General features: G+C 54.8%; 1 protein-coding gene across 1 annotated transcript; it reads left to right on the top strand.

Annotated features, from left to right (window-relative positions):
* The first annotated feature begins 2308 nt into the window (after positions 1 to 2308).
* On the top strand, positions 2309 to 21569 carry DHX16 (DEAH-box helicase 16). The gene is made up of 20 exons (XM_062185774.1): positions 2309 to 2668; positions 4682 to 4929; positions 5015 to 5177; positions 5420 to 5476; positions 11938 to 12192; positions 12374 to 12577; positions 12657 to 12848; positions 13497 to 13607; positions 13798 to 13913; positions 16327 to 16537; positions 16684 to 16782; positions 16891 to 17043; positions 18602 to 18742; positions 18917 to 19079; positions 19180 to 19298; positions 19398 to 19465; positions 20073 to 20235; positions 20328 to 20489; positions 20748 to 20921; positions 21343 to 21569. The coding sequence occupies exons 1-20, from the start codon at positions 2462 to 2464 to the stop codon at positions 21469 to 21471; spliced, it is 3135 nt and encodes a 1044-aa protein (XP_062041758.1). The 5' UTR covers positions 2309 to 2461; the 3' UTR covers positions 21472 to 21569.
* The last annotated feature ends 10 nt before the right edge of the window (positions 21570 to 21579 follow it).

Raw genomic sequence — 21579 nt, 5'->3', positions numbered from 1 at the left:
GAACAATGACTGGGCAGAGCACAAGAGCGAGGGCACTGGAAGCCGGGGCCCTGAGATGAGAATTCCAGGATTTCGAAGGCTGCTGCAATGCAGGCAGTCAGGAAGTGCCACAGGAGTACTGCGCGTGGCTCCTCCGGGGACGCTTAAACTCCACAACTTGGGACCAAGAGCGACAGTCAGTTTGAAGTTGCTGCAAAATCAAGATTGTACAGCGATGCAGTGGAGAAGGTTCTCTTCTGACAGAGGGTTTTATATTCTACGTTGAAAAGCTTCGATGATTTGTGGTGGCTGCCCAGCCGCGGTTGTTACTAGGTTTTCCCATTTCAAAGAATCTTCTCCAAATGTGGAACGTTTGTATTTTACACATTATTATTATTTTTTTTTTTTGTACTTTAAAATTTTTATTTTATTTGAGAGGAAGAGACAGAAAGAGAATGGTCTTCCATCCACTGGTTCACTCCCAAAATGACCGTAGTGATGAGGGTTGGGTCGGGCCAAAGCCAGGAGCTTCTTCTGGATCTCTCACTCTGGTTGGGCCATCCTCTGTTGCTTTCCTGGGCATGTTAGCAGAGAGCTGGGTCAGAAGTGGACCAGCTGGGACACAAAACAGCGCCCATACAGGATGTAGGCAGTGGCTTAACCCACTGTAAAACGCCAGCCCTTTCAGCTTATCTTTCTTTTTCTTAAGATTTATTTATTTATTTATTTTAAAGGCAGAGTTACAGAGAGGTAGAGTGAGAGTGAGAGAGGTCTTCCATCCGCTGATTCACTCCCCAGATGGCTGCCATGGCCGGAACTGCGCTGATCCGGAGCCAGAAGCCAGGAGCTTCTTCCAGGTCTCCCACGCAGGTGCAGGGGCCCAAGAACCTGGGCCATCTACTGCTTTCCCAGGCCATAGTAGAGAGCTGGATGGGAAGTGGAGCAGCCGGGACTAGAACCTGCACCCATATGGGATGTCGGCGCTTCAGGCTAGGGCGTTAACAACCCGCTTCGCCACAGCACTGGCCCCAGCTTATCTTTCAATAAGCAGCCACCAGGGAATTAATCAGACTGACAGCACAAATACTGAACACAGTTTGCCCACTTCAGATAATTTTGTCTTTTTTTTTTTTTTAAGGAAAGAAAAAAAAAATTTTTTTTTGACAGGCAGAGTGGATAGTGAGAGAGAGAGAGACAGAGAGAAAGGTCTTCCTTTTTGCCGTTGGTTCACCCACCAATGGTCGCTGCGGCCGGCGCATCGCGCTGATCCGAAGCCAGGAGCACCTGTGCTTCTCCTGGTCTCCCATGTGGGTGCAGGGCCCAAGCACTTGGGCCATCCTCCACTGCCTTCCCGGGCCATAGCAGAGAGCTGGCCTGGAAGAGGGGCAACCGGGATAGAATCCGGCGCCCCGACCGAAACTAGAACTCGGTGTGCCGGCGCCGCAGGGCGGAGGATTAGCCTGTTAAGCCACGGCGCCGGCCGAGGAAAATTTTTTCTTTATTTGAAAGACAGTTACAAAGAGAGGGAGAGAGAGAGAGAGATTTCATCTGCTGGTTCACTGCCCAAATAGCTGCAAGGGCCGGAGCTAAGCCGATCTGAAGCCAGGAGCCAGGAGCTTTTTCCAGGTCTCCTTTGTGGGTGCAGGGGCGCAAGGACTTGGGCTATTCTCTGCTGCTTTCCTGCATTGGGAGCTGGATCAGAAATGGAACAGCTGGGACTCGACCCGCCACCCATATGGGATACTGGTGCTTTAACCTGATGTGCCACAGTGCCAGCTGGCCCAAATTTTTTCTTGCAACAGTTTCCCCAGTTCCAACTTTCTTCCTGCTTGGAACTCCCCTTATAGCTAACCTGTATTCACTTTTGTTGCAGATACCATTTCTAGCAAAGGTCACTCCTACTCAGCACCTGCTAATATTTCATAGCATGGACATGATCTCATTTGAAATAAAGCCAGCAACCTGTGTCCCCTTACCTTGAACTATTTTAGACCCGGTAGAATATATGTACTTTTACTTATTATGTGCCTTATCTCCCTTGAACTCTGAATGTAAATTCGATGTTTTGTCTGATTTGCCGTCTGCAGTATCCCCAACATTTTACATCATGCTTAAAACGCCTTTTTTTAGGCGCTCATTGAATTAATCTCCTTTGAATGAATGAATTAGCGAAGCCTCCTCTGACCATCAGGGGGCGATAGAGAGATCGGGCAGAGAAGGAAAATGTGCTACCCAGAGCGAGATTTGTTTCTGCGAGATTTGAACTCGCGCAGCCACCGTAGTGCGTAGGTCGGAAACGAGCATCCGCTTCCGGGCTCCGCGGAAGGCGGGTTTGGACTGTTGGAAACCGAACCTGAGGTTCTAAGGCAGCTCCCTCGCGGGGCTAAGGCTCCGGCTCAGTGCCCCGGGCCTGCCACAGGTCCGGCCGCCGGTGCGGCTGCTCCGGACGCCTCAGCGCTAAGCACCGGGCAGGTGGGTGGCCATGGCGACGCCGGCGGGGCTGGAGCGCTGGGTCCAGGAGGAGCTGCACTCGGTGCTGGGACTGAGCGAGCGGCACGTCGCCCAGTTCCTCATTGGAACCGCGCAGCGCTGCGCCTCGGCTGAGGAGTTCGTGCAGCGCCTACGAGACACCGACACGCTGGACCTGGGCGGGCCGGCGCGGGACTTCGCGCTGAGGCTCTGGAACAAGGTGTCCGAGGGGCGGGCCAGGGGAGGGCCCCGAGTTACGCGTCCCGGGGAGGCTGGCCCGGTCGTCCGTCGGGGAGATAAATAAGCTAAAGGCACAGTCATCCTTTGCCGACTGTAGACTGGGTACTGCGCCCGGTGCCGGGCGTCCGGCTCGGTGGAGAGCATCCGGCAGGCCTTACATGGGGCTGGGTCGAGTGCTGTGGAGCAGTGTTCCTCCAGCCGTGGTCCTTGTTCGAATGCCCGTGGTCCGCGGGCCGGGCTGTAAGTGGCCAGGCTCTAGAAGAGGTGCTTGGGAAACGCTGCGGGAGGGCAGAAGAGGCGGCGGGGATCGTGTTCAGCAAACGCAGGCCCAAGGATCCCCGGGGGTTTGTCCAGTGGAGAAGGGGGAAGGAGCGAAGGTGTGAGCGGTGAACTCCTGGAGGATTGTGGGCGTCCGTCCGGGTAGTCCTCCTGCCCAGCCGTTGTCTGTCGGACAGAGCAAGGCCCCATAAGTGTGCACAGAGTGGGAGTGTCCCAGAACTGCAGCGAGCCTGGTGCGGCTGCCGCCTGCGGACCTGCAGCCCGTGTATCCCGCCATCTACAGGTGACGGTGTGACAGCCGGGTGTCACATTGCGAAGTTTTTTTGGTTTTTTTGTTTTTAAAGATTTATTTTATTTATTTGAAAGAGTTACAGAGAGAGGTAGAGACAGAGAAGTCTTCCATCCGCTGATTCACTCCCACGTGGCTGCAATGGCTGAAGCTGTGCCGATCCAAAACCAGGAGCCAGGAGCTTCTTCCAGGTCTCCCACGCGGATACAGGGACCCAAGCACTTGGGCCATCTTCTACTGCTTTCCCAGGCCATAGCAGAGAGCTGGATCGGAAGAGGAGCAGCCAGAACTAAAATCAGCGCCCATATGGGATGCCGGCGCTAAAGGCCAGGGCTTTAACCTGCTACGCCACAGCGCAGGCCCCACATTGCAGAGTTAACCCTTGCAGCCTGTCAGTCCTTGCGTAGGAATGACTTAAATCCTTGGGAAAAGCAGAACTATGAGAAAGTGGCCAAGCGATTGAGAACTGGGTTTGGGGTTGTAAGCTCTGGGAGGGCAGGGATTTTTATTCATTCTGGATCCCTAGTACCTAACACGTACCCGACAGGTGGGATAGACCTCATTAAACATGTGTTAAACAAGGGGGCTGTGGTACAGTGGGTGAAGCTGCCGCCTACAGCGCCAGCATCCCATATGGGTACTGGTTCGGGTCCCAACTGCTCCACTTCCGATCCAGCTCTCTGCTAATACACCTAGGAAAGCAGTAGAGGATGGCCAAGTCTTGTGCCCCTGCACCCACTTAGGCGTCCCGGAGAAAGCTCCTAGCTCCTGGCTTTAGATAGGATTGTGGCCATTTGGGGTGTGAACCAGCAGGTGGAAGACCTTTCTCTCTCTACCTCTCTGTAGCTCTGTCTTTCAAATCAATCAATCTTTTAAAAAGTGAATGACGGAAAGGAAGTTCAGAAACTGAGGGACTCGGCCGGCGCCATGGCTCAATAGGCTAATCCTCCACCTTGCGGCGCCGGCACACCGGGTTCTAGTCCTGGTCAGGGCACTGGATTCTGTCCCGGTTGCCCCTCTTCCAGGCCAGCTCTCTGCTGTGGCCAGGGAGTGCAGTGGAGGATGGCCCAAGTGCTTGGGCCCTGCACCCCATGGGAGATCAGGAGAAGCACCTGGCTCCTGCCTTCGGATCAGCGCGGTGCGCCGGCCTCAGCACGCCAGCCGCGGCGGCCATTGGAGAGTGAACCAGTGGCAAAGGAAGTCCTTTCTCTCCGTCTCTCTCTTTCACTGTCCACTCTGCCTGTCAAAAGAAAAAAAGGAAAAGAAACTGAGGGACTCTGTTGAGATGTGAGAGCAGGATGAAGTCACGGGGAGAAGAGGAGAAGAGAGAATGCTGGCTGACCTAAGATCAAGTCCTTAAGTCAGGGACAGAGCCAAGGAGGTGAGCAGCGGTCAGGAGTTGTTCACGCTGCTTATCCCTGACAGGTACCACGGAAGGCGGTGGTAGAAAAGCCGGCTCGGGCGGCGGAGCGAGAGGCCCGAGCCCTGCTGGAGAAGAACCGGTCTTATCAGCTGCTGGACGATAGTGAAGAGAGCAGTGAGGAGGCCGTGGGCAGGGCTGGGAGCAGCATCCAGAAGAGGCGCAAAAAACGGAAACACCTGCGGAAGAAACGCCAGGAGGAGGAGGAGGAAGATGAGGAGGAAGAGGCTCCCGAGAAAGACAAGAAGGCAGGGTAGGTCAAAGCAGGGCGAGGGAGGGTGGGCCGGCGGGTGAGGGGTGGACCCGTGGTTTAACCCTGAGCGGGGCTGGGGCTGCAGGGGCAGCGGGCAGCAGCCGGCCAAGCCAGAGTCAGAGGATGAGTGGGAGCGCACGGAGCGTGAGCGCCTTCAGGACCTGGAGGAGCGAGACGCCTTTGCCGAGCGGGTCCGGCAGCGGGACAAGGATCGCACTCGCAACGTCCTGGAGCGCTCGGACAAGAAGGTAGGGGCAGCGCAGCCGAAATCCGAGGCCGGCCTCTCTGGGAGGACGGAGGTTGAGTTCATCCCTGGGGCGGGAGGCCCCCACCCCACCCCGTGGTTCTCTGGCCACTGCTGTCCTCACAGCCACAGAGGATGTCTCCTTGTGCTGCGGCGTCTCTAAGAGATGCTTGAGGTTCTAGAGGAGATGGTCGTGGGCGGAGGCCTTCTGGACTCACACCCTCCACTTCCGGTCTCCTCTTCTAGGCTTATGAAGAAGCTCAGAAGCGCCTCAAGATGGCTGAGGAAGATCGGAAGGCCATGGTGAGCCCCGGGACCTGGGATGCCGAGAGCAGGAAGCTCAAGGAGAGGCTTTCTGATGGAGCGGTTGGGTGCAGGGCGGGGGAGGGGTGCTCAGGGCTCTGGAGCAGGCCTCGGTTTGTGGCCGTAAACTCCCCACGGCCTGCTTGACTCTGCACACCATGGTGGGTGTTAGTGAGGGAAGTGTGCGCTCTTCCTGTCTTAGGAGGCGGCATGGGGCGTAAGGCCGCTGGAACGCTGTCGGGATGGCTGGGGGAACGGCAGGGCTGCAGTCCTGCCACCTAAGCTGGCTGGCCAGTCAGCTTAGGCACACTGTCTCCCCCTAATCCCTGCATCCCCTGTGGCTTGGTGATCTCCCCATGGTTGCCTGAGCTGGGCTTTTCAGTGGACATGGACAGAGCTCTTTTAGTTCATCAACTGGATCTTTTTAAAAATCATTGATTTATTTATTTGAAAGGCAGAGTTAGAGAAAGGGAATGGCAGAAAGAGAGAGAGAGATCCTGCATTGGCTGGTTCACTCCCCAAATGCCGTTATGACCAGGGGTTGGTCAGGCCAAAGCCAGGAGCCTGAAGCTCCATCTGGGTCTCCCATATGGGTAGCAGGTGCCCAAACACTTGGGCCTTCTTCCACTGCTTTCCCAGGCATGTTGGCAGGGAGCTGCATTGGAAGTGGAGCAGTCAGGACATGAACCAGTGTTCATACAGGATGCAGGTGTCGCAGGCGGCAGCTTAACCTGCTGTGCCACAATGCCAGCCCCAAACTAGACTTTCTGTGCTATGAGTCCAGGTAGGTAGGCAAAGGCCTGATCTTTTTTTTTTTTTTTTGAAGTTTTTTTTTTTTTTTTTTTTTGACAGGCAGAGTGGACAATGAGAGAGAGACAGAGAGAAAGATCTTCCTTTTGCCGTTGGTTCACCCTCCAATGGCCGCCGCGGTAGGCGCGCTGCGGCCGGCGCACCGCGCCGATCCGATGGCAGGAGCCAGGTGCTTCTCCTGGTCTCCCATGGGGTGCAGGGCCCAAGGACCTGGGCCATCCTCCACTGCACTCCCTGGCCACAGCAGAGAGCTGGCCTGGAAGAGGGACAACCGGGACAGGATCGGTGCCCCGACCGGGACTAGAACCCGGTGTGCCGGCGCCGCAAGGCGGAGGATTAGCCTACTGAGCCACGGCGCCGGCCTAAAGGCCTGATCTTGTCAAGTAAAGTCACACTTAGACTTTCCAAAAGGATGACCCTCGGGTCTCTTCTGACCGACCCATCTTACATCCCACCCACAAAATGACTGTGGGCGGAGATGTTTCTCGGTGCAGCTGCAGCGTTTCATTTGCTTGCGCTTATTTTTCTTTTTTCAATTTTGAAGCATTTCAAACAGAAGTTGAAAGAATAGTGCAGGGGCTGGCGCCATGGCTCACTTGGGTAATCCTCTGCCTGTGGTGCCGGCATCCCATATGGGCGCCGGGTTCTAGTCCTGGTTGCTCCTTTTCCAGGCCAGCTCTCTGCTGTGGCCCGGGAGGGCCCTGGAGGATGGCCCAAGTGCTTGGGTCCCTGCACCCGCATGGGAGACCTGGAAGAAGCTCCTGGCTCCTGGCTTCAGATCAGCGCAGCGCTGGCCGTGGCGGCCATTTGGGGAGTGAACCATTAGGTGGAAGACCTTTCTCTCTGTCTCTCTCACTGTCTATAACTCTACCTGTCAAATAAATTAAAAAAATAATAATAAGAAAGAATAGTGCAATGCTCAGATATGCAATTCAGATTCAGAGATGGCTAATACCCTGTGCAATATTGGCATTGTCTATGTAAATGCAGAGTTTTGTTTTCCTTTTTTGGCCCATTTAAAAGTTTTAGATGTCATGCAGTTTAAGCCTAAATAGATAAACATGTAGCGTCCTAGGAATGCAGACATTGTCCTCCAGAACCTCAGAGCCATTGTAAGACCCAGCTAGATGAACCATAACTCTTGCGTGTCAGCTAACAAGCTGTCTACCAAATTTTCCTCTTTACTCCTGCCTCTAACAGTTCCTTTTTCCAAATCAAAATGTAGTCATGGTTCCTTTATTGCACTTGGTTCTTCAATGTCTTTAGTTTCTCTCCTTTCTATGTGTGTTTTGTCTCATCTTGTTCACTGTCCTATATTTTGGATTTCTTAGATCCTTATCCAGTGGTGTTAAATTCTTCTATCCCCAGTGCTTCCTTTAGAGTGGGAATTGTGTGCCGTGCTTGCCTGGACTCCGGTTACATGGTTGTGACAGACGCTTACCTCTTGGTGGGTGATATGCACTCCACCGTGTATCAGCTCAGCGGCCTTGTTCTCCAGGTGTGTGTGTGAGGACAGATGCGGCCTTTCCTCTGATGTTTTCCTTACCACTGTTAGTCCTCTCCTGAGTCTATCACTGGGCATTGAGAAATAGTGATTTTTGGACGCTGTCACTCCATTTACATTTATTGGCTAGAACTTTAATACAAAGAAGAGCTTTTCCTCAACAATTAGGAATGAGCTAGAGTTTCTTTTTCTTTTTTTTTTTTTTTTTGACAGGCAGAGTGGACAGTGAGAGAGAGAGACAGAGAGAAAGGTCTTCCTTTTGCCGTTGGTTCACCCTCCAATGGCCGCCGTGGTAGGCATGCTGTGACCGGCGCATCGCGCTGATCCGATGGCAGGAGCCAGGTGCTTATCCTGGTCTCCCATGGGGTGCAGGGCCCAAGCACTTGGACCATCCTCCACTGCACTCCCTGGCCACGCAGAGAGCTGGCCTGGAAGAGGGGCAACCGGGACAGGATCGGTGCCCCGACCGGGACTAGAACCCGGTGTGCCGGCGCCGCAAGGCGGAGGATTAGCCTAGTGAGCCGCGGCGCCGGCGATGAACTCAATAATTTTTATCTTTCAATATTTTGAAATCCCATTCTTTTTTTTCACATAGGAAATATGTTTTTCAAATATATTTAAAAATAAAAACATAAAGCATTAAAAACTAAAGCATATTTTATTTTAAATAAATCCTCCAGTAGGAAACGGGGGGTTCGTTGTCTGTACTCAGAAAGCTGTGGCCTGTGAGGTTTATATGTGTAGCTCACCAGCATTCCCTCACTGGAAACATCAGTGTCTCCACATCACGGTTCCCAACAGAACTTAAAGTCTTAAAGCTCTGCGTCTGCTTTGACTTGATTCTCTCTTGATTCTGCCCAGGCTTTGTTCACAGTTTGCTTCAGATACCCTTTCCATCTTCATAAATGTTCTTTAGAGCGTCATCAGTCTAGGATCTGTTGCAGTGCCGTGGGAGGGCTCTTTTCTTCTTTTTCAGCCTGAGTTAGATAGTCCCACTGTGTGTTTTCTGCTTTTTGTTTTTTGTTTCCTACATGATATAAGAAGTATGTTGGTCTTGACTTCATTTTATTTGAAAGGTAGAGAGCCAGAGAGCTGCCATCTGCTGGTTCCCTCCCCAGATGTTAGCAGTAGCCAGGCCTGGGCCATGCTGAAGCTGTGAAGCTGGGGATTCGACCCAGCTCTCCCACGTGGGTGGCAAGGACCCAAGTACTTGCCGGCTTCCAGAGTGTGCAGCAGCAGGAAGCTGGAATCGGGAGCTGAGCAGGATTCCAGTCCAGGCACAGACTGTGGGGTGCAGTATCCCAAGTAGCATCTTAGCCCTGGTGCCAAACATCTGCCTCTTGGCCTTTTTGAACTGTTTTCCGCAGGGAGGGGCTTTACGAGATTGTTCAGTCATGAAATAACTTTTCCCACTTGGGTTTTTCACCAAAAGGTCAAACGGCCTGTCTGAGAAATGCACGTGCACATTCTTAGTGGGCGCTTGATGAGCTCCGCTTGAAGTGACAGAAGTTTCCCAAGCGTATCGGACCGATCCTGTGTAGTTACTGATTTTCACTGCTGTAATGGGAGCAGGCACAGCAGTTGGCTTCTTATTGTTAGGAATGTCTGCTTTCTTCTGTGCCTGCCTGCCTGCCTTCCTTCCTTCCTTCCTTCCTTCTTGCTTTCCTTCTTTCCGAAATTTATTTACTTATTTTGAAAGAGCTACAGAGAGAGGTGGGGAAAGAGAGAGATCTTCCATCTGCTGGTTCACTTCCCAGATGGCTATGATGGCCGGTGCTGGGCCCTGCCGAGGCCAGGAGTCAGAGCTTCATCGAGGTCTCCCACATGGGTGACAGGGGCCCAAGCACTTGTGCCATCCTCTGCTGCTTTCCTAGGCTGTTTGCAGGGAGCTGGATCGAAAGTGGAGCAGCCAGGATACAAACCAGCATCTACATGGGATGCTGGTGCAGACAGTGGTTTTACCCACTATGCCACAGCACCGGCCCTTCTTCTCTGATTTCTCTTCTCTTGTGTCTTGTTCTTGATTTCTGTCTCAATCTGAGGTTTTGTTTTTGTTTTTGTTTTTCTGTATGAACATTTCGTATTTTTGGCATGCTAAATCATGGATAAACTGTGAACCAAAATATGGTGCGACATAGGGGACATGAAATAGAGTCCAACCATCAGCATCTCATGATTTTAAACTGTGCGTGATAGAAACTCTTAACAATATGTTGATAAAAAAGTTACCTTTTTACTTTGCCAGTCATGCAAATGTGAGTTTGCCACATGATAATCGCCCTTCATCAGAAACGGGACTACAGGTGGTAGGCACCGTCCCTTCTGCTTGAACCCCATTGAAACCAATTTAAAACTGTGTATTTTTTCAATAAAGTATATCAAAATCTGTTCAATTCTATAGCTCTTTCACAGATGAAGCCGTGGGCAGGGTGCATTAGACCGAAGGCCCGAGCTGCAGCTACGCAGGGGAAGGAGTGGGATATGCTGTGCAGTCTTATTGGCATGAGTTACAGTGCCTGCAGCCTGCACGCTGGGCCCTCCCCCCTGCGTGTATTGCAACTCGCCTGTGTCACATGGTGCCTCTGGATTCTTTGTGAGGCCTCTGCCACTCATTATGCTTCTTATTTTTAGTTTATTTAAAAATTGTATGTATTTATTTTTTAAGTATTTGAGAGAGAGAGATGGGCAGACAGATCATCCTCTGCTCGTTCACTCTCCAGATGCCTACAACAGCCAAGGCTGGGCCAGGCTGAGCCCAGGAGCCTGGAACTCCATCTGGGTCTCCCATGTGCATGGCAGGGATCCAAGCACTTGAGCTGCCACCTACCGCCTCCCTGGATGTGCATTAACAGGAAGCTAGAATCAGCAGTAGAGCTGAGACTCAAACCCAGGCACTCTGATAGGGATGTGGATGTCCCAGGCAGCAGCTTAGCCACTGCATCAGAAGCCTGCTCTGTCATTTTTAGTTAGATGGAGCTTCCATCCCCTGGTTCATTTTCCCAATGCCTGCAACAGCCAGAGCTGGGCCAGAACAATAGGTGGGAGCCAGGAATGCTTTCCAGATGTCCACTGTGGGAGGCAAGAACCCCATGAGTTGAGCCATCAATGCTGCCTCTCAGGGTTTGCATTAGCAGGAAGTTGGGGTCAGAGCTGGAGCTCAGTGTCAAGGGGACACAGGTTAAGTCAAGCCCTCAGCCCATATCATTGTTTTGATGCTCTGTTTGCCCTGATTTTTAGCCCAGATTTAAAGGGAAAAATCCATCTGCCTCACCCATCCTGTGGAAGAAGTATTGGGTTAAAGTACTAAGATTGGGCCATGATCGGAAGCTCCACTTTAAGTCTTCACAGATCAAGCAAGAAAAGCCATGCAACTAACTAGAACCAGAGCCCCAAGGATGGAGAGCTGGGGGTTCTGTCCCTGCAGGGGAGAAGGTGGTCAGGGTCACAGCAGGAGGGATCGTGGCTAGAGGCAGGAAGGCCCTTAAGGGACAACTACTTTTCTGCTTTGTCCATCATGTGCGCTAGCCAGGCCATAGCAAAGGTCAATGTGTAGAAGCCAAGTGATGCATTTGGGGAGGAGGGGGGACAAGGTGAGCTCCAGAAAACTAAGCATCCCCGATTATGTCTGGCCTTGCAGGAATGCTCTGTGATGCATCCAATTTTTTTATGTACGAGTAGCTTTCCCCATTCCTTCCCCAAGCTGTGCTCATTTAATTTGAGATCAGGAACAGGTAACTGGGGCTGCACATTGCCTCCGGTTGGCACCCTCAGTGGTTTCCATCCTTGTATCAATCATTTTCAGTTTGAGATCTGTGCTTCTAAATACTAAGTCAGTCTTTTCATTGTTCTCTTTCTACTAATTTGAGTGTAATAATAAGAGTAAAATACCAATTATTGACATAAGTGCCCTGATGAACCTGCATTGACGTAGCCAGGGCCCAGCACGCCTTTCCCGCTGGATTCTACTGTGGGAAGGCCGGCCGCGGGGTCAGGCTGTGGCATTCCAGGAGGCCCAGCGCTGGGCATTGTGCATGGCAGAGGGCAGATGGAGGGTGTGTCTTGAGGGTCTCACACCTGCTTGTCAGGGAGCTGTTCGCTCCTAGGAGTAGGCAGGGAAAGGGGATGTGACTGTCCTTTCCTGACCTAGGTCCCTGAGCTGCGGAAGAAATCGCGCCGAGAGTACCTGGCGAAGCGGGAGCGGGAGAAGCTGGAGGACCTCGAAGCAGAGCTGGCTGACGAAGAGTTCCTTTTCGGGGATGTGGAGCTGAGCCGCCATGAGCGGCGCGAGCTCAAATACAAGCGGCAAGTGCGGGATCTGGCCAGGGAGTACCGGGCTGCTGGTGAGCAGGAGCGGTTGGAGGCCACCAATCGCTACCACATGCCCAAGGAGACCCGAGGGCAGGTGAGGCGAGGCGGCATCTGCTGCAGGGAGGGAGGGAGGGAGGGCTTCAGGGGGTGGGGCAGTGCCTTGGCGGACCCCTCCCTTGTCTTGTTCTTCTCAGAGGGCAGGCATGGGGGCGGGTGGGAACTGGGTAGGGAAGGTGTCCCCAGTCTTCAGGTCTTCACGTGCCCCGTCTTTGCAGCCAGCTCGAGCTGTGGATCTGGTAGAGGAGGAGTCGGGCGCCCCTGGGGAGGAGCAGCGGCGCTGGGAGGAAGCCCGGCTGGGGGCTGCGTCCCTGAAGTTTGGGGCCCGAGACGCTGCCTCCCAGGAGCCCAAGTATCAGCTGGTGCTGGAGGAAGAGGAGACCATCGAGTTTGTGCGGGCCACTCAGCTCCAGGGCGACAAAGTGAGCGGGGACGCTCTGGGACGCCTTGAGGAGACGCTGAGGCCTGCTGGCAGGCTCACAGCCACCCTCTCCTTCCCAGGAACCCGCGGCCCCGCCACCTTCCAGCCAGGCACAGCAGAGGGAGTCCATCCAGGCCGTGCGCCGCAGCCTCCCAGTGTTCCCGTTCCGCGAGGAGCTCCTGGCTGCCATTGCCGATCATCAGATCCTCATCATTGAGGGCGAGACCGGCTCGGGGAAGACCACACAGATTCCGCAGTATCTCTATGAGGAGGTACCGTCACCACACCCTCGAGGTTCGGGGCAGCGGGGGGTGACAAGCACAGTCCTGCAGGGCTCCTGTTGCCTGATCGTCAAGGAAGTTGTTTGTCTGTGTCCCCACTAAATCTTGAGGGTTCTGAGAACACAGAGCCTTTCACATTTCTGTTCTTGCTGCCTGCCACAGTGCCCTGCCTAGGAGGTGCTCAGTACCTCCAGGTTGGAAGGACACGTGCTGGATAGGTGGAGTGCAGTGTGTGTGGAAATAAAATCCTCCCCTCATCCAGCCCAGCCAGGCCTCTGCCCCTCTGCCCCTCTGCAGGGGCCGGAGGATGCGGAGTTAACGGGCTTATTCTCCTGCTCTCGTCTTGTGTCCCTCACTGCTTCTGGATCTGCCTTTGCCGATCTGTCCTCTTCTAGCTCAAGACTAATAGCGCCCTGAATTTGATGACCCAAAGAGCTGGGAGTGCCAGGGCGGGAGGAGGACCCCTTGGGGCCCGAGGTCTGTCTTCCTATCTGTTTGCCCATCGTTTCTGGTCCGCTGCTTCTGTCTGTCTCTCCCTTTCCCCCACCCTGCCTGGCTTCTATGACTTCTTTCTTTGTATTGTGGCTGGGTCTCGGGGCACATGAAGCAATTGGGAACTCTCTCATTCCTGTCACTCAGGGCTACACGCAGAAGGGCATGAAGATTGCCTGCACCCAGCCACGGAGAGTGGCGGCCATGAGTGTGGCTGCGCGAGTGGCCCGGGAGATGGGTGTGAAGCTCGGGAATGAGGTAAGAGCTGGGGGTGCAGGGTGGGGGGCAGTAGCTAAAGGATGCCGTGAGCCCATAGGGTCTGGAGCTCACCTGCTTGGCCTTCAGGGCCCCACACCACAGATGCAGGTGCTGGCCCCGCGTCCTGTATCCCAGGTTTCCTCCAGGGAGCCCCATCCTACTGTGGGTCACTAGTGGCCTCCTTGCCCAGGTTGGCTATAGCATCCGCTTTGAAGACTGCACATCCGAGCGTACAGTCCTCCGCTACATGACAGACGGGATGCTGCTCCGGGAGTTCCTCTCCGAACCTGACCTGGCGAGTTACAGGTGCGCACTGGGCCCCTACCTGCCATCTCTTCCTGTGCTCTGTTTATCCCCATCTCTTCCGGTGTCTTTCCCTAGCTCCTTCATTCATTATTCGTTAAAGGTTTATTTATTTATTTGAAAGAGTTAGAAAGGGAGAGACAGAGATTTTCCATCCACTTGTCCTCTCTCCAAGTGGACACACTGGCCGGGGCTGGGACAGGCCAAAGCTGGAGCCAGGAGTGACCTCCAGGTCTCCTATGTGGGTGGCAGGGGCCAAAGCACCCGGGCCATCCTCTGCTGCCTCCCTAGATGCGTTAGCAGGGAGTTAGATTGGAAACGGAGCAGCCAAGTCTCAAAAAGTGTCCATGTAGATGCTGGTGTCATAGATGGCACTTTACCTGCTGTGCCACAGCACTGGGCCCTCTCTAGCTCCCTTTTTTTTTTTTTTTTTTTTTTTTTTAGATTTATTTTATTTGAAAGGCAGAGTTACAGAGAGGCAGAGGCAGAGATCTTCATTTGCTAGTTCACTCCCAAAATGTCCACAACGGCTGGAGCTGAACCAATCTGAGGCCAGGAGCCAGGAGCTTCTTCCGGGTTTCCCACATGGGTACAGGGGCCCAAGGATTTGGGCCATCTTCCACTGCTTTCCCAGGCCATAGCAGAGAGCTGGATCGGAAGAGGAGCAGCCAAGTCTGAAACTGGCGCCCATATGGGATGCTGGCACTGCAGGGGCCAGTTTTACCTGCTACGCCACAGCGCCGGCCCCTCTCCATTTCCTTTAACCTCTAGGCTTTCTTTTTCTTTCTTTTTCTTTATTTTTTTGACAGGTAGAGTGGACCGTGAGAGAGAGAGACAGAGAGAAAGGTCTTCCTTTGCTGTTGGTTCACCCTCCAATGGCTGCCATGGCCAGCATGCTGCGGCCAGCACACCACGCTGATCCGAAGGCAGGAGCCAGGTGCTTCTCCTGGTCTCCCATGGGGTGCAGGGCCCAAGCACTTGGGCCATCCTCCACTGCACTCCCTGGCCACGCAGAGAGCTGGCCTGGAAGAGGGGCAACCGGGACAGGATCGGTGCCCTGACCGGGACTAGAACCCGGTGTGCCGGCGCCGCAAGGCGGAGGATTAGCCTATTGAGCCGTGGCGCTGGCCAGTCTAGGCTTTCTTTCTTTTCTTCCCACTGAGCTGATTTGGCCAGTTCTTAAAGCTTTCTGGTTTGTATGGTGCTAGAATTGGAGGTGGGGCCAGAGATAGAAAAGATTATAGAGAAAGCGTCTCCTGCCCTCTGCATTCATTCCCAGGGCCAGTGTAGTACTGTGGGGACCACAGATGCCATGGGGAGGCGTCTGAGGACACTTGGGGTGTTCAGCGTAGAGCGGAGAAGCTCAGGGGAAATGTCCTGGTTGCCATGAAATATGTGCAGGGCTGTTACATGGAGAGAGACAGGACTTGTTTTATTTGCAGGCACAGCTGGAACCATGAGAGAATTTACAGAGCGATGGATTCAGCTCAGCGCTGAGAGCGTGGTGGAGGTTGTGGGGCCGTCAGTGCTCAGCCTCTGACACTCAGTCCTTGCCTCAAGTCTTGGGCCGGCTGCTGGGGATGGGAAAGCAGAACTTGGAAGAAGGAATGTTGAGGAGCTCAGCGTGGGTCGGGCCAGCCAGGCACTGTGTGCTCTCTCAACTCTTCTGAGCTGAAGTCTCTAGATCTGGAGGAGCACAGCCGAGCGGTGGGGCAGCCTCTGGGCCCGTGGAGGGCCAGCCGAGGCCAGAGTGCTGCTTTGTGAAATGGCAGGGACTTGGTTACTGTCAGGATTGGGCACAGAGTCGAGGTAGGAGCAGGGGGTGAGCTCCCAAACCAAGGAACAGAGCAAGGAGAAAGATGGTGGCACATAAATGAGTTGGAGGAGACTCAGGGGTCTGCAGAGCCCTCTGAGGGCTGGGATGGAAAGGCGCTCCTTCTCTCAGAAGGGGCAGGGCCCACCAGGGTGCACAGCAGCACCGGCCCCACAGGGCCCTGAGGCCCCCCTGGGCTGTTCGCCATAGCAGCTCAGGCTTGCCCTCCATCCCCAGCCAGCCTCAGTCAAAAGAGCCGTTCCCTTGTTATTTATTTTCTTTAAAGCATATCCTTGCCTCTGCTTGCTCTAACAAGAGCAGCTGCCGACTCTAAGCGCATTCAGAGGGGCTGGCTTGTGCTGTCAGCTGCCAGCCTCCGTGTCGTGGCTCCTTTTGTCTCCTGGGCTGGGTCAGGCTGCAGACACGGGCCCTGGCCTTCTCTGACCTTCTGTTGCTTTTAGGTGACTGGGATACTTGGCTTTTCTCCTTGGAGCCCCTTCCCCTCACATCCATTCCTGAGCCCTCTCATCCAGGGGACCCTGGTGTCCAATCCCGCGTTGCCCAGCTCCTCCCCCTTCACCGTTCCCTGTCTTCCTCCCCTAGCGTGGTGATGGTGGATGAGGCGCATGAACGGACCCTACACACAGACATTCTCTTTGGGCTGATCAAGGATGTTGCTCGCTTCCGCCCTGAGCTCAAGGTCCTCGTGGCTTCAGCCACGCTAGACACTGCCCGTTTTTCCACCTTCTTTGATGATGCCCCCGTCTTCCGAATCCCTGGACGCAGGTTTCCGGTTGACATCTTCTATACCAAGGTGCCCTGCCCAGGGAGGATGGGCTTGAGTCCGGGTTGTCCCAGGGAGGGAATGGGGGAGGTAGGACAGAGCATATGTCGAGCTGGGAAGGGAAGAGGGGTCTGCCTGAGCAGGCGGCCTCCTACAACCACATCTCTCCTCCCCAGGCTCCAGAGGCTGACTACCTGGAAGCCTGTGTTGTGTCTGTGCTGCAGATCCACGTGACACAGCCCCCCGGGGACATCCTGGTGTTCCTGACAGGACAGGTGTGTGACATGTGGGGCCCGGGGAGGGGCTGTCCCCGGGCAAGACAGTGCTGGCACGTGGGCCTTCGGTGACTGGAACCCCTGCTGCTCTCCCCACCCCCAATGCAGGAGGAGATCGAGGCTGCCTGTGAGATGCTCCAGGATCGCTGCCGCCGCCTGGGCTCCAAAATCCGGGAGCTCCTGGTCCTTCCCATTTATGCCAACCTGCCCTCCGACATGCAGGCCCGAATCTTCCAGCCCACGCCCCCTGGGGCACGAAAGGTCAGTTGGAGAAAGCCACACTGCGCACCCCTTGCTTTGCACAAATGGTAGTGAAAGGAAGGGTGGGTGCCTGACCCATACAAGGCGTGTCCCGGGCCCAGCTGCAGACGCAGGCTGAGGAGCAGCCAGTCCCTCACCTCCAGGCTGGAGAGAGAGGATGAATACAGCAGCAACTGAGAGAGCCGAGCGCATGGTCAGAAAGGAAGTACTGGAGAGAGGGAAGCCCTGGGTGTGCCAGCAAAAAGGATCTGGTGTGGACCTTTCAGAAAAACTCCTGGGAAAATGTCACAGGAAGGCCCAAGGTGGGACTGTGTTGAGGGTGGGAGCCTCACCTGGTGAAGCAGTGGGAGACAAGGCTGAAAGCAACTGTGGACGGAGATTAGGGAGGCCCTTGATGGCAGGCAGGAGAGGCTGGGCTTTAGACTTTGAGTGGAGCTGTAACTTTCACTCCACAGACATTTAGTGCGTCCCTCCAGTGTGCCAACCACCGTTCCAGGGACTGAGGGTACATGGCAGAAAAGCAAAGTCCTTAGCCTCACAGAACCCACAGTGCGATGGGCAGAGACAGCGGACACGTGAAAACATGGTGCTTACTTCCAGCAAGTGCTGCGAGGAGACGCAAGACAGCACAGAGAGCTGGAGACCAGCCCTGGGGTCGGGGAGTGGGGAATAGCAGGAGGGCATTTCCCTTACAGTATAGGGGAGGAAGTGGAGCAGAGGCCTCTACCAGGTGAGGAAGGGAGCAGCTGACGCACAGGATCTGCCAGAGGGGTGCGCTCAGGTGGGTCCAGGCCTGGGGCAGTGAGAGGGGGCTGGAGTACTAGGAGCTGAGGTCAGAAAGGCAGCCAGGGCCCAGGTTCAGGGCTTTAGGGAACTTAGCTTTATTTCTAGAGCAGGATAGGAAACCAAGCGGTCTGGGAGAGTGGTGTGACAGGTTTGATTTATTCGTGTATTTGGGAAACAGAGCTGCCATCTGCTGGTTCACTCCTCAGATGCTGCGGTGGCAGGGACCGGGCTGGGGCTGAAGCTGTGAGCTGGGAATGCAGCCCAGGTCTCCCCTGTGGGAGGGAGGAGCCCAGTTACATGAGCCGTCATCACTGCCTCCCGGGGTCTGCATTGGCAGGAAGCTGGAGCTGGCAGTTGAACCCAGGTACTCCGACAAAGGATGTAGGCTTCTGAACCTCTAGGCTAAACGCCTGCTCCAGGTTTGCATTTTAAATGGATCACTCTGGATGCCACGTGACAGGGGCTAGCAGTGAGAAGAGGGAGACTTGTTAGGAGGCCATCGCAGGAAGTGGTAATGTGAAGAAAATCAATGAGGTGGTGCAGGGGAGACGGGGGCGGGTGCTTGGAAACTTCCACCTCGCCTCCCTGAAGGAACTCCAAGTCCTCTTCACATCCTCCCCTCTTCAGGCCTTTGCTGACCGACCCTGCCACGGCCCTCCCACCTCCTATGGGCTGGCCCCTCCCCTGACCTCGGCCCCTGTTCCTCATCTCCTGCCCCGCCTGCCCCTGCTTCTCCACTCCTAGCTTCCCAGGGTTACGTTTGCTCTTTCAGGTGGTTGTGGCAACAAACATTGCCGAGACGTCACTGACCATTGAGGGCATCATTTATGTGCTGGATCCAGGCTTCTGTAAGCAAAAGAGCTACAACCCCCGCACAGGCATGGAATCCCTCACTGTCACACCTTGTAGCAAGGTCAGCCTGGGTCTCTGTGGGCTGGAGAGAGGTGGAATTATCCTGCAGGGAGGGTCAGCCCAGAAGCAGCTTGTTAGAGGGATGGGGACAAGCAGTCTACAAACTTCCAGGTTTCTTGTGTACATACCGCCCGTGAACTGTCAGATTGTCAGCCGGCCTCTCCTTTCTCTGCAGGCCTCAGCCAATCAGCGGGCTGGCCGCGCGGGCCGGGTGGCCGCGGGGAAGTGCTTCCGTCTGTATACCGCCTGGGCCTATCAGCATGAGCTCGAGGAGACCACGGTGCCTGAGATCCAGAGGACCAGCCTGGGCAACGTCGTGCTGCTGCTCAAAAGCTTAGGTGATTGGGCTACCCCAGTCCTCCTGAGTGGAGGGAGGTGGGGGCTGGAGTGCCTGGTCCTGGTGAGAAGGTCCTGTTCTATTCCCACGCCCTTCCCCAGGGATCCATGACCTGATGCACTTTGATTTCCTGGACCCTCCACCATATGAGACCCTGCTGCTGGCTCTGGAGCAGCTGTATGCTCTAGGAGCCCTCAACCACCTCGGGGAGCTCACCACGGTGAGATGGGAGGGCAGGAGGAGGGCAGGGGTGGCCCTGGGGACCGCTGCAGCGGTGCAGGGAAACCTGAGGGAGGATTGGCTCCGATTCTCTCTTTAGTCTGGTCGAAAGATGGCAGAGCTGCCAGTGGACCCCATGCTGTCTAAAATGATCTTGGCCTCAGAGAAGTAAGTCCTCCCCCACCCCGCCCTGGGGCTGCAGCACACACACTGGCCGTGCCTCCCCTATTTCCATGGCCATCTCTCTCTATTTCTCCATCATATTGTCCTTTAACAGTAACGTAATTGGAGAACCCTCACTGCCCTTTTTGAGGCCCATAGGGATCAGTAAAACACTGTCTTGTCGTTGATCATGATATTAAATGGGCCAGATCAACAGGAAATCCGAGAACAAGAGTGAGAACAGAAGTGGAGGCTCTTTTCTCTGAGAGGGGTGCCGAGTGAGGGCTCATTCTGGAGCCGCCTCCACTAAGGCTTCCCACTAGAACATTCAGATGTGGCTGTGGAGGGACCACCTTGAAATGCCATTCTCCCGCTGTGGTGCAGGCCACAGGTCTTCCCAGTGCATGTAGCCCCAGAGGTCCCCAGTGGATAACCCCCCGGAAGGTCCCCACACCGTGACCCCCACGCTGCACGTGCCGCCACCGACTGTCTGCTGGCTGACTGCAGCGGCTGTCGCAGCTGGCCCTCCCCTGTGAGGAGGCCTTCACACAGCAGCCGCTCTGTCTGCTCAAGTCGTGCTTTGAAGCCTCATGCTTTTCCCTGCCTGCCTCAGATACGGCTGTTCAGAGGAGATCCTGACAGTGGCTGCCATGCTCTCTGTCAACAACTCCATCTTCTACCGACCCAAAGACAAGGTTGTCCATGCCGACAACGCCCGGGTCAACTTCTACCTCCCTGGTGGGGACCACTTGGCCCTGCTGAACGTCTACACACAGGTCACTGGGCTTGGGTGAGTGGGAGTGGAGGAGCTGGGGGGGACTGCGGGCCTGCCGTGTACTAAAGCACTCCTCCTCTGCCCTCTCCACAGTGGGCTGAGAGTGGGTACTCGTCCCAGTGGTGCTACGAGAACTTCGTCCAGTTCAGATCAATGCGCCGAGCCCGGGACGTGCGGGAGCAGCTGGAGGGGCTCTTGGAGCGTGTGGAAGTCGGTCTCAGCTCCTGCCAGGGGGACTATGTCCGTGTCCGCAAGGTCAGCATTTCTTCAGTCTGCTCATGCCCCCCCGGGGGCAGCAGCAGTCCTAGCCCAAGGCACACCCTCTCCCTCCTGTGGAAAAGGTGGTCTCCTGGGCTTCCTCCCCCAGACTGCCGAAGGTTTGTCCTCCCTGGGTTCTTCCCGCATTCCTTACCTTTCAGGTTCTCTGGAAACCTGGACTGAGAAGACAGGGGATGAGGGTAAGGGCCCCCGGATGACTGCCCTCTGCTTGACTCTTTCCTGCCCGCTCCCTAGGCCATCACTGCCGGGTACTTCTACCACACAGCGCGGCTGACTCGCAGTGGCTACCGCACAGTGAAACAGCAGCAGACAGTGTTCATCCACCCCAACTCCTCCCTCTTTGAGCAGCAGCCACGCTGGCTGCTCTATCACGAGCTCGTCTTGACCACCAAGGAGTTCATGAGGCAGGTGAGGTGCCCAGCCCTGCCCAGGTAGGCACAGACTTCACGTGGGGGGAGAGTATGCTGGCAAGCTGAGAACCCAGGTTCAGGTTGCACAGAAACAGGGAAGTGTGTTGGCTTGGTTGAAGGTAGGATCAGGTAGCAGCGTTCTTTATGACAGCTGTCTCAACATCTTCTGGGATCTGAGAACTGTAACTGGCTGTGACATGTCAGTGTTTAAGGTGTGGGGCCTAGAGTCTCCCTTTACATGGTTACCCTCCGGGCTTTTCTCAGGTCTAGCTTGCTTGTTGTCTTGAATACCACACAGAGGTGTCTGTCCTGGGTGTGTCGTCACAGAGCCAGCCACCTTCTGCCTCAGCCCTGCAGTCACACATACGAATGCAGGTTGGAAAGAAGGGAACCCACTGATCTTTTCTCTGTCCTTCTAGGTATTGGAGATTGAGAGCAGTTGGCTTCTGGAAGTGGCTCCTCATTATTATAAGGCCAAGGAGCTAGAAGATCCCCATTCTAAGAAAATGCCCAAAACAATAGGCAAGACACGAGAAGAGCTAGGATAGAGACGGGGACATAAACAACCTGATACCAGCTCCTCTTTCTTCTGTACATTATTTAATATCTATTAAATAAAATTATTTTTGGAATAAAGCTTGTGGGAACTTTTGGAA

The sequence above is a fragment of the Lepus europaeus genome, chromosome 3 (genome assembly GCF_033115175.1).
Source record: "Lepus europaeus isolate LE1 chromosome 3, mLepTim1.pri, whole genome shotgun sequence".
Lineage (NCBI taxonomy): Eukaryota > Metazoa > Chordata > Mammalia > Lagomorpha > Leporidae > Lepus > Lepus europaeus.
This window is presented reverse-complemented; position numbering and strand designations above follow the sequence as displayed.

What these genes read in the sequence shown, in the direction of transcription:
- DHX16 (XM_062185774.1), top strand. Translation starts at nt 2,462, where the DNA reads ATGGCGACGCCGGCGGGGCTGGAGCGCTGGGTCCAGGAGGAGCTGCAC. An exon ending in TGGAGCGCTCGGACAAGAAG is followed by an intron (nt 5,178 to 5,419) that starts GTAGGGGCAGCG and finishes CTCCTCTTCTAG; the next exon opens with GCTTATGAAGAAGCTCAGAA. An exon ending in ATGATCTTGGCCTCAGAGAA is followed by an intron (nt 19,466 to 20,072) that starts GTAAGTCCTCCC and finishes TGCCTGCCTCAG; the next exon opens with ATACGGCTGTTCAGAGGAGA.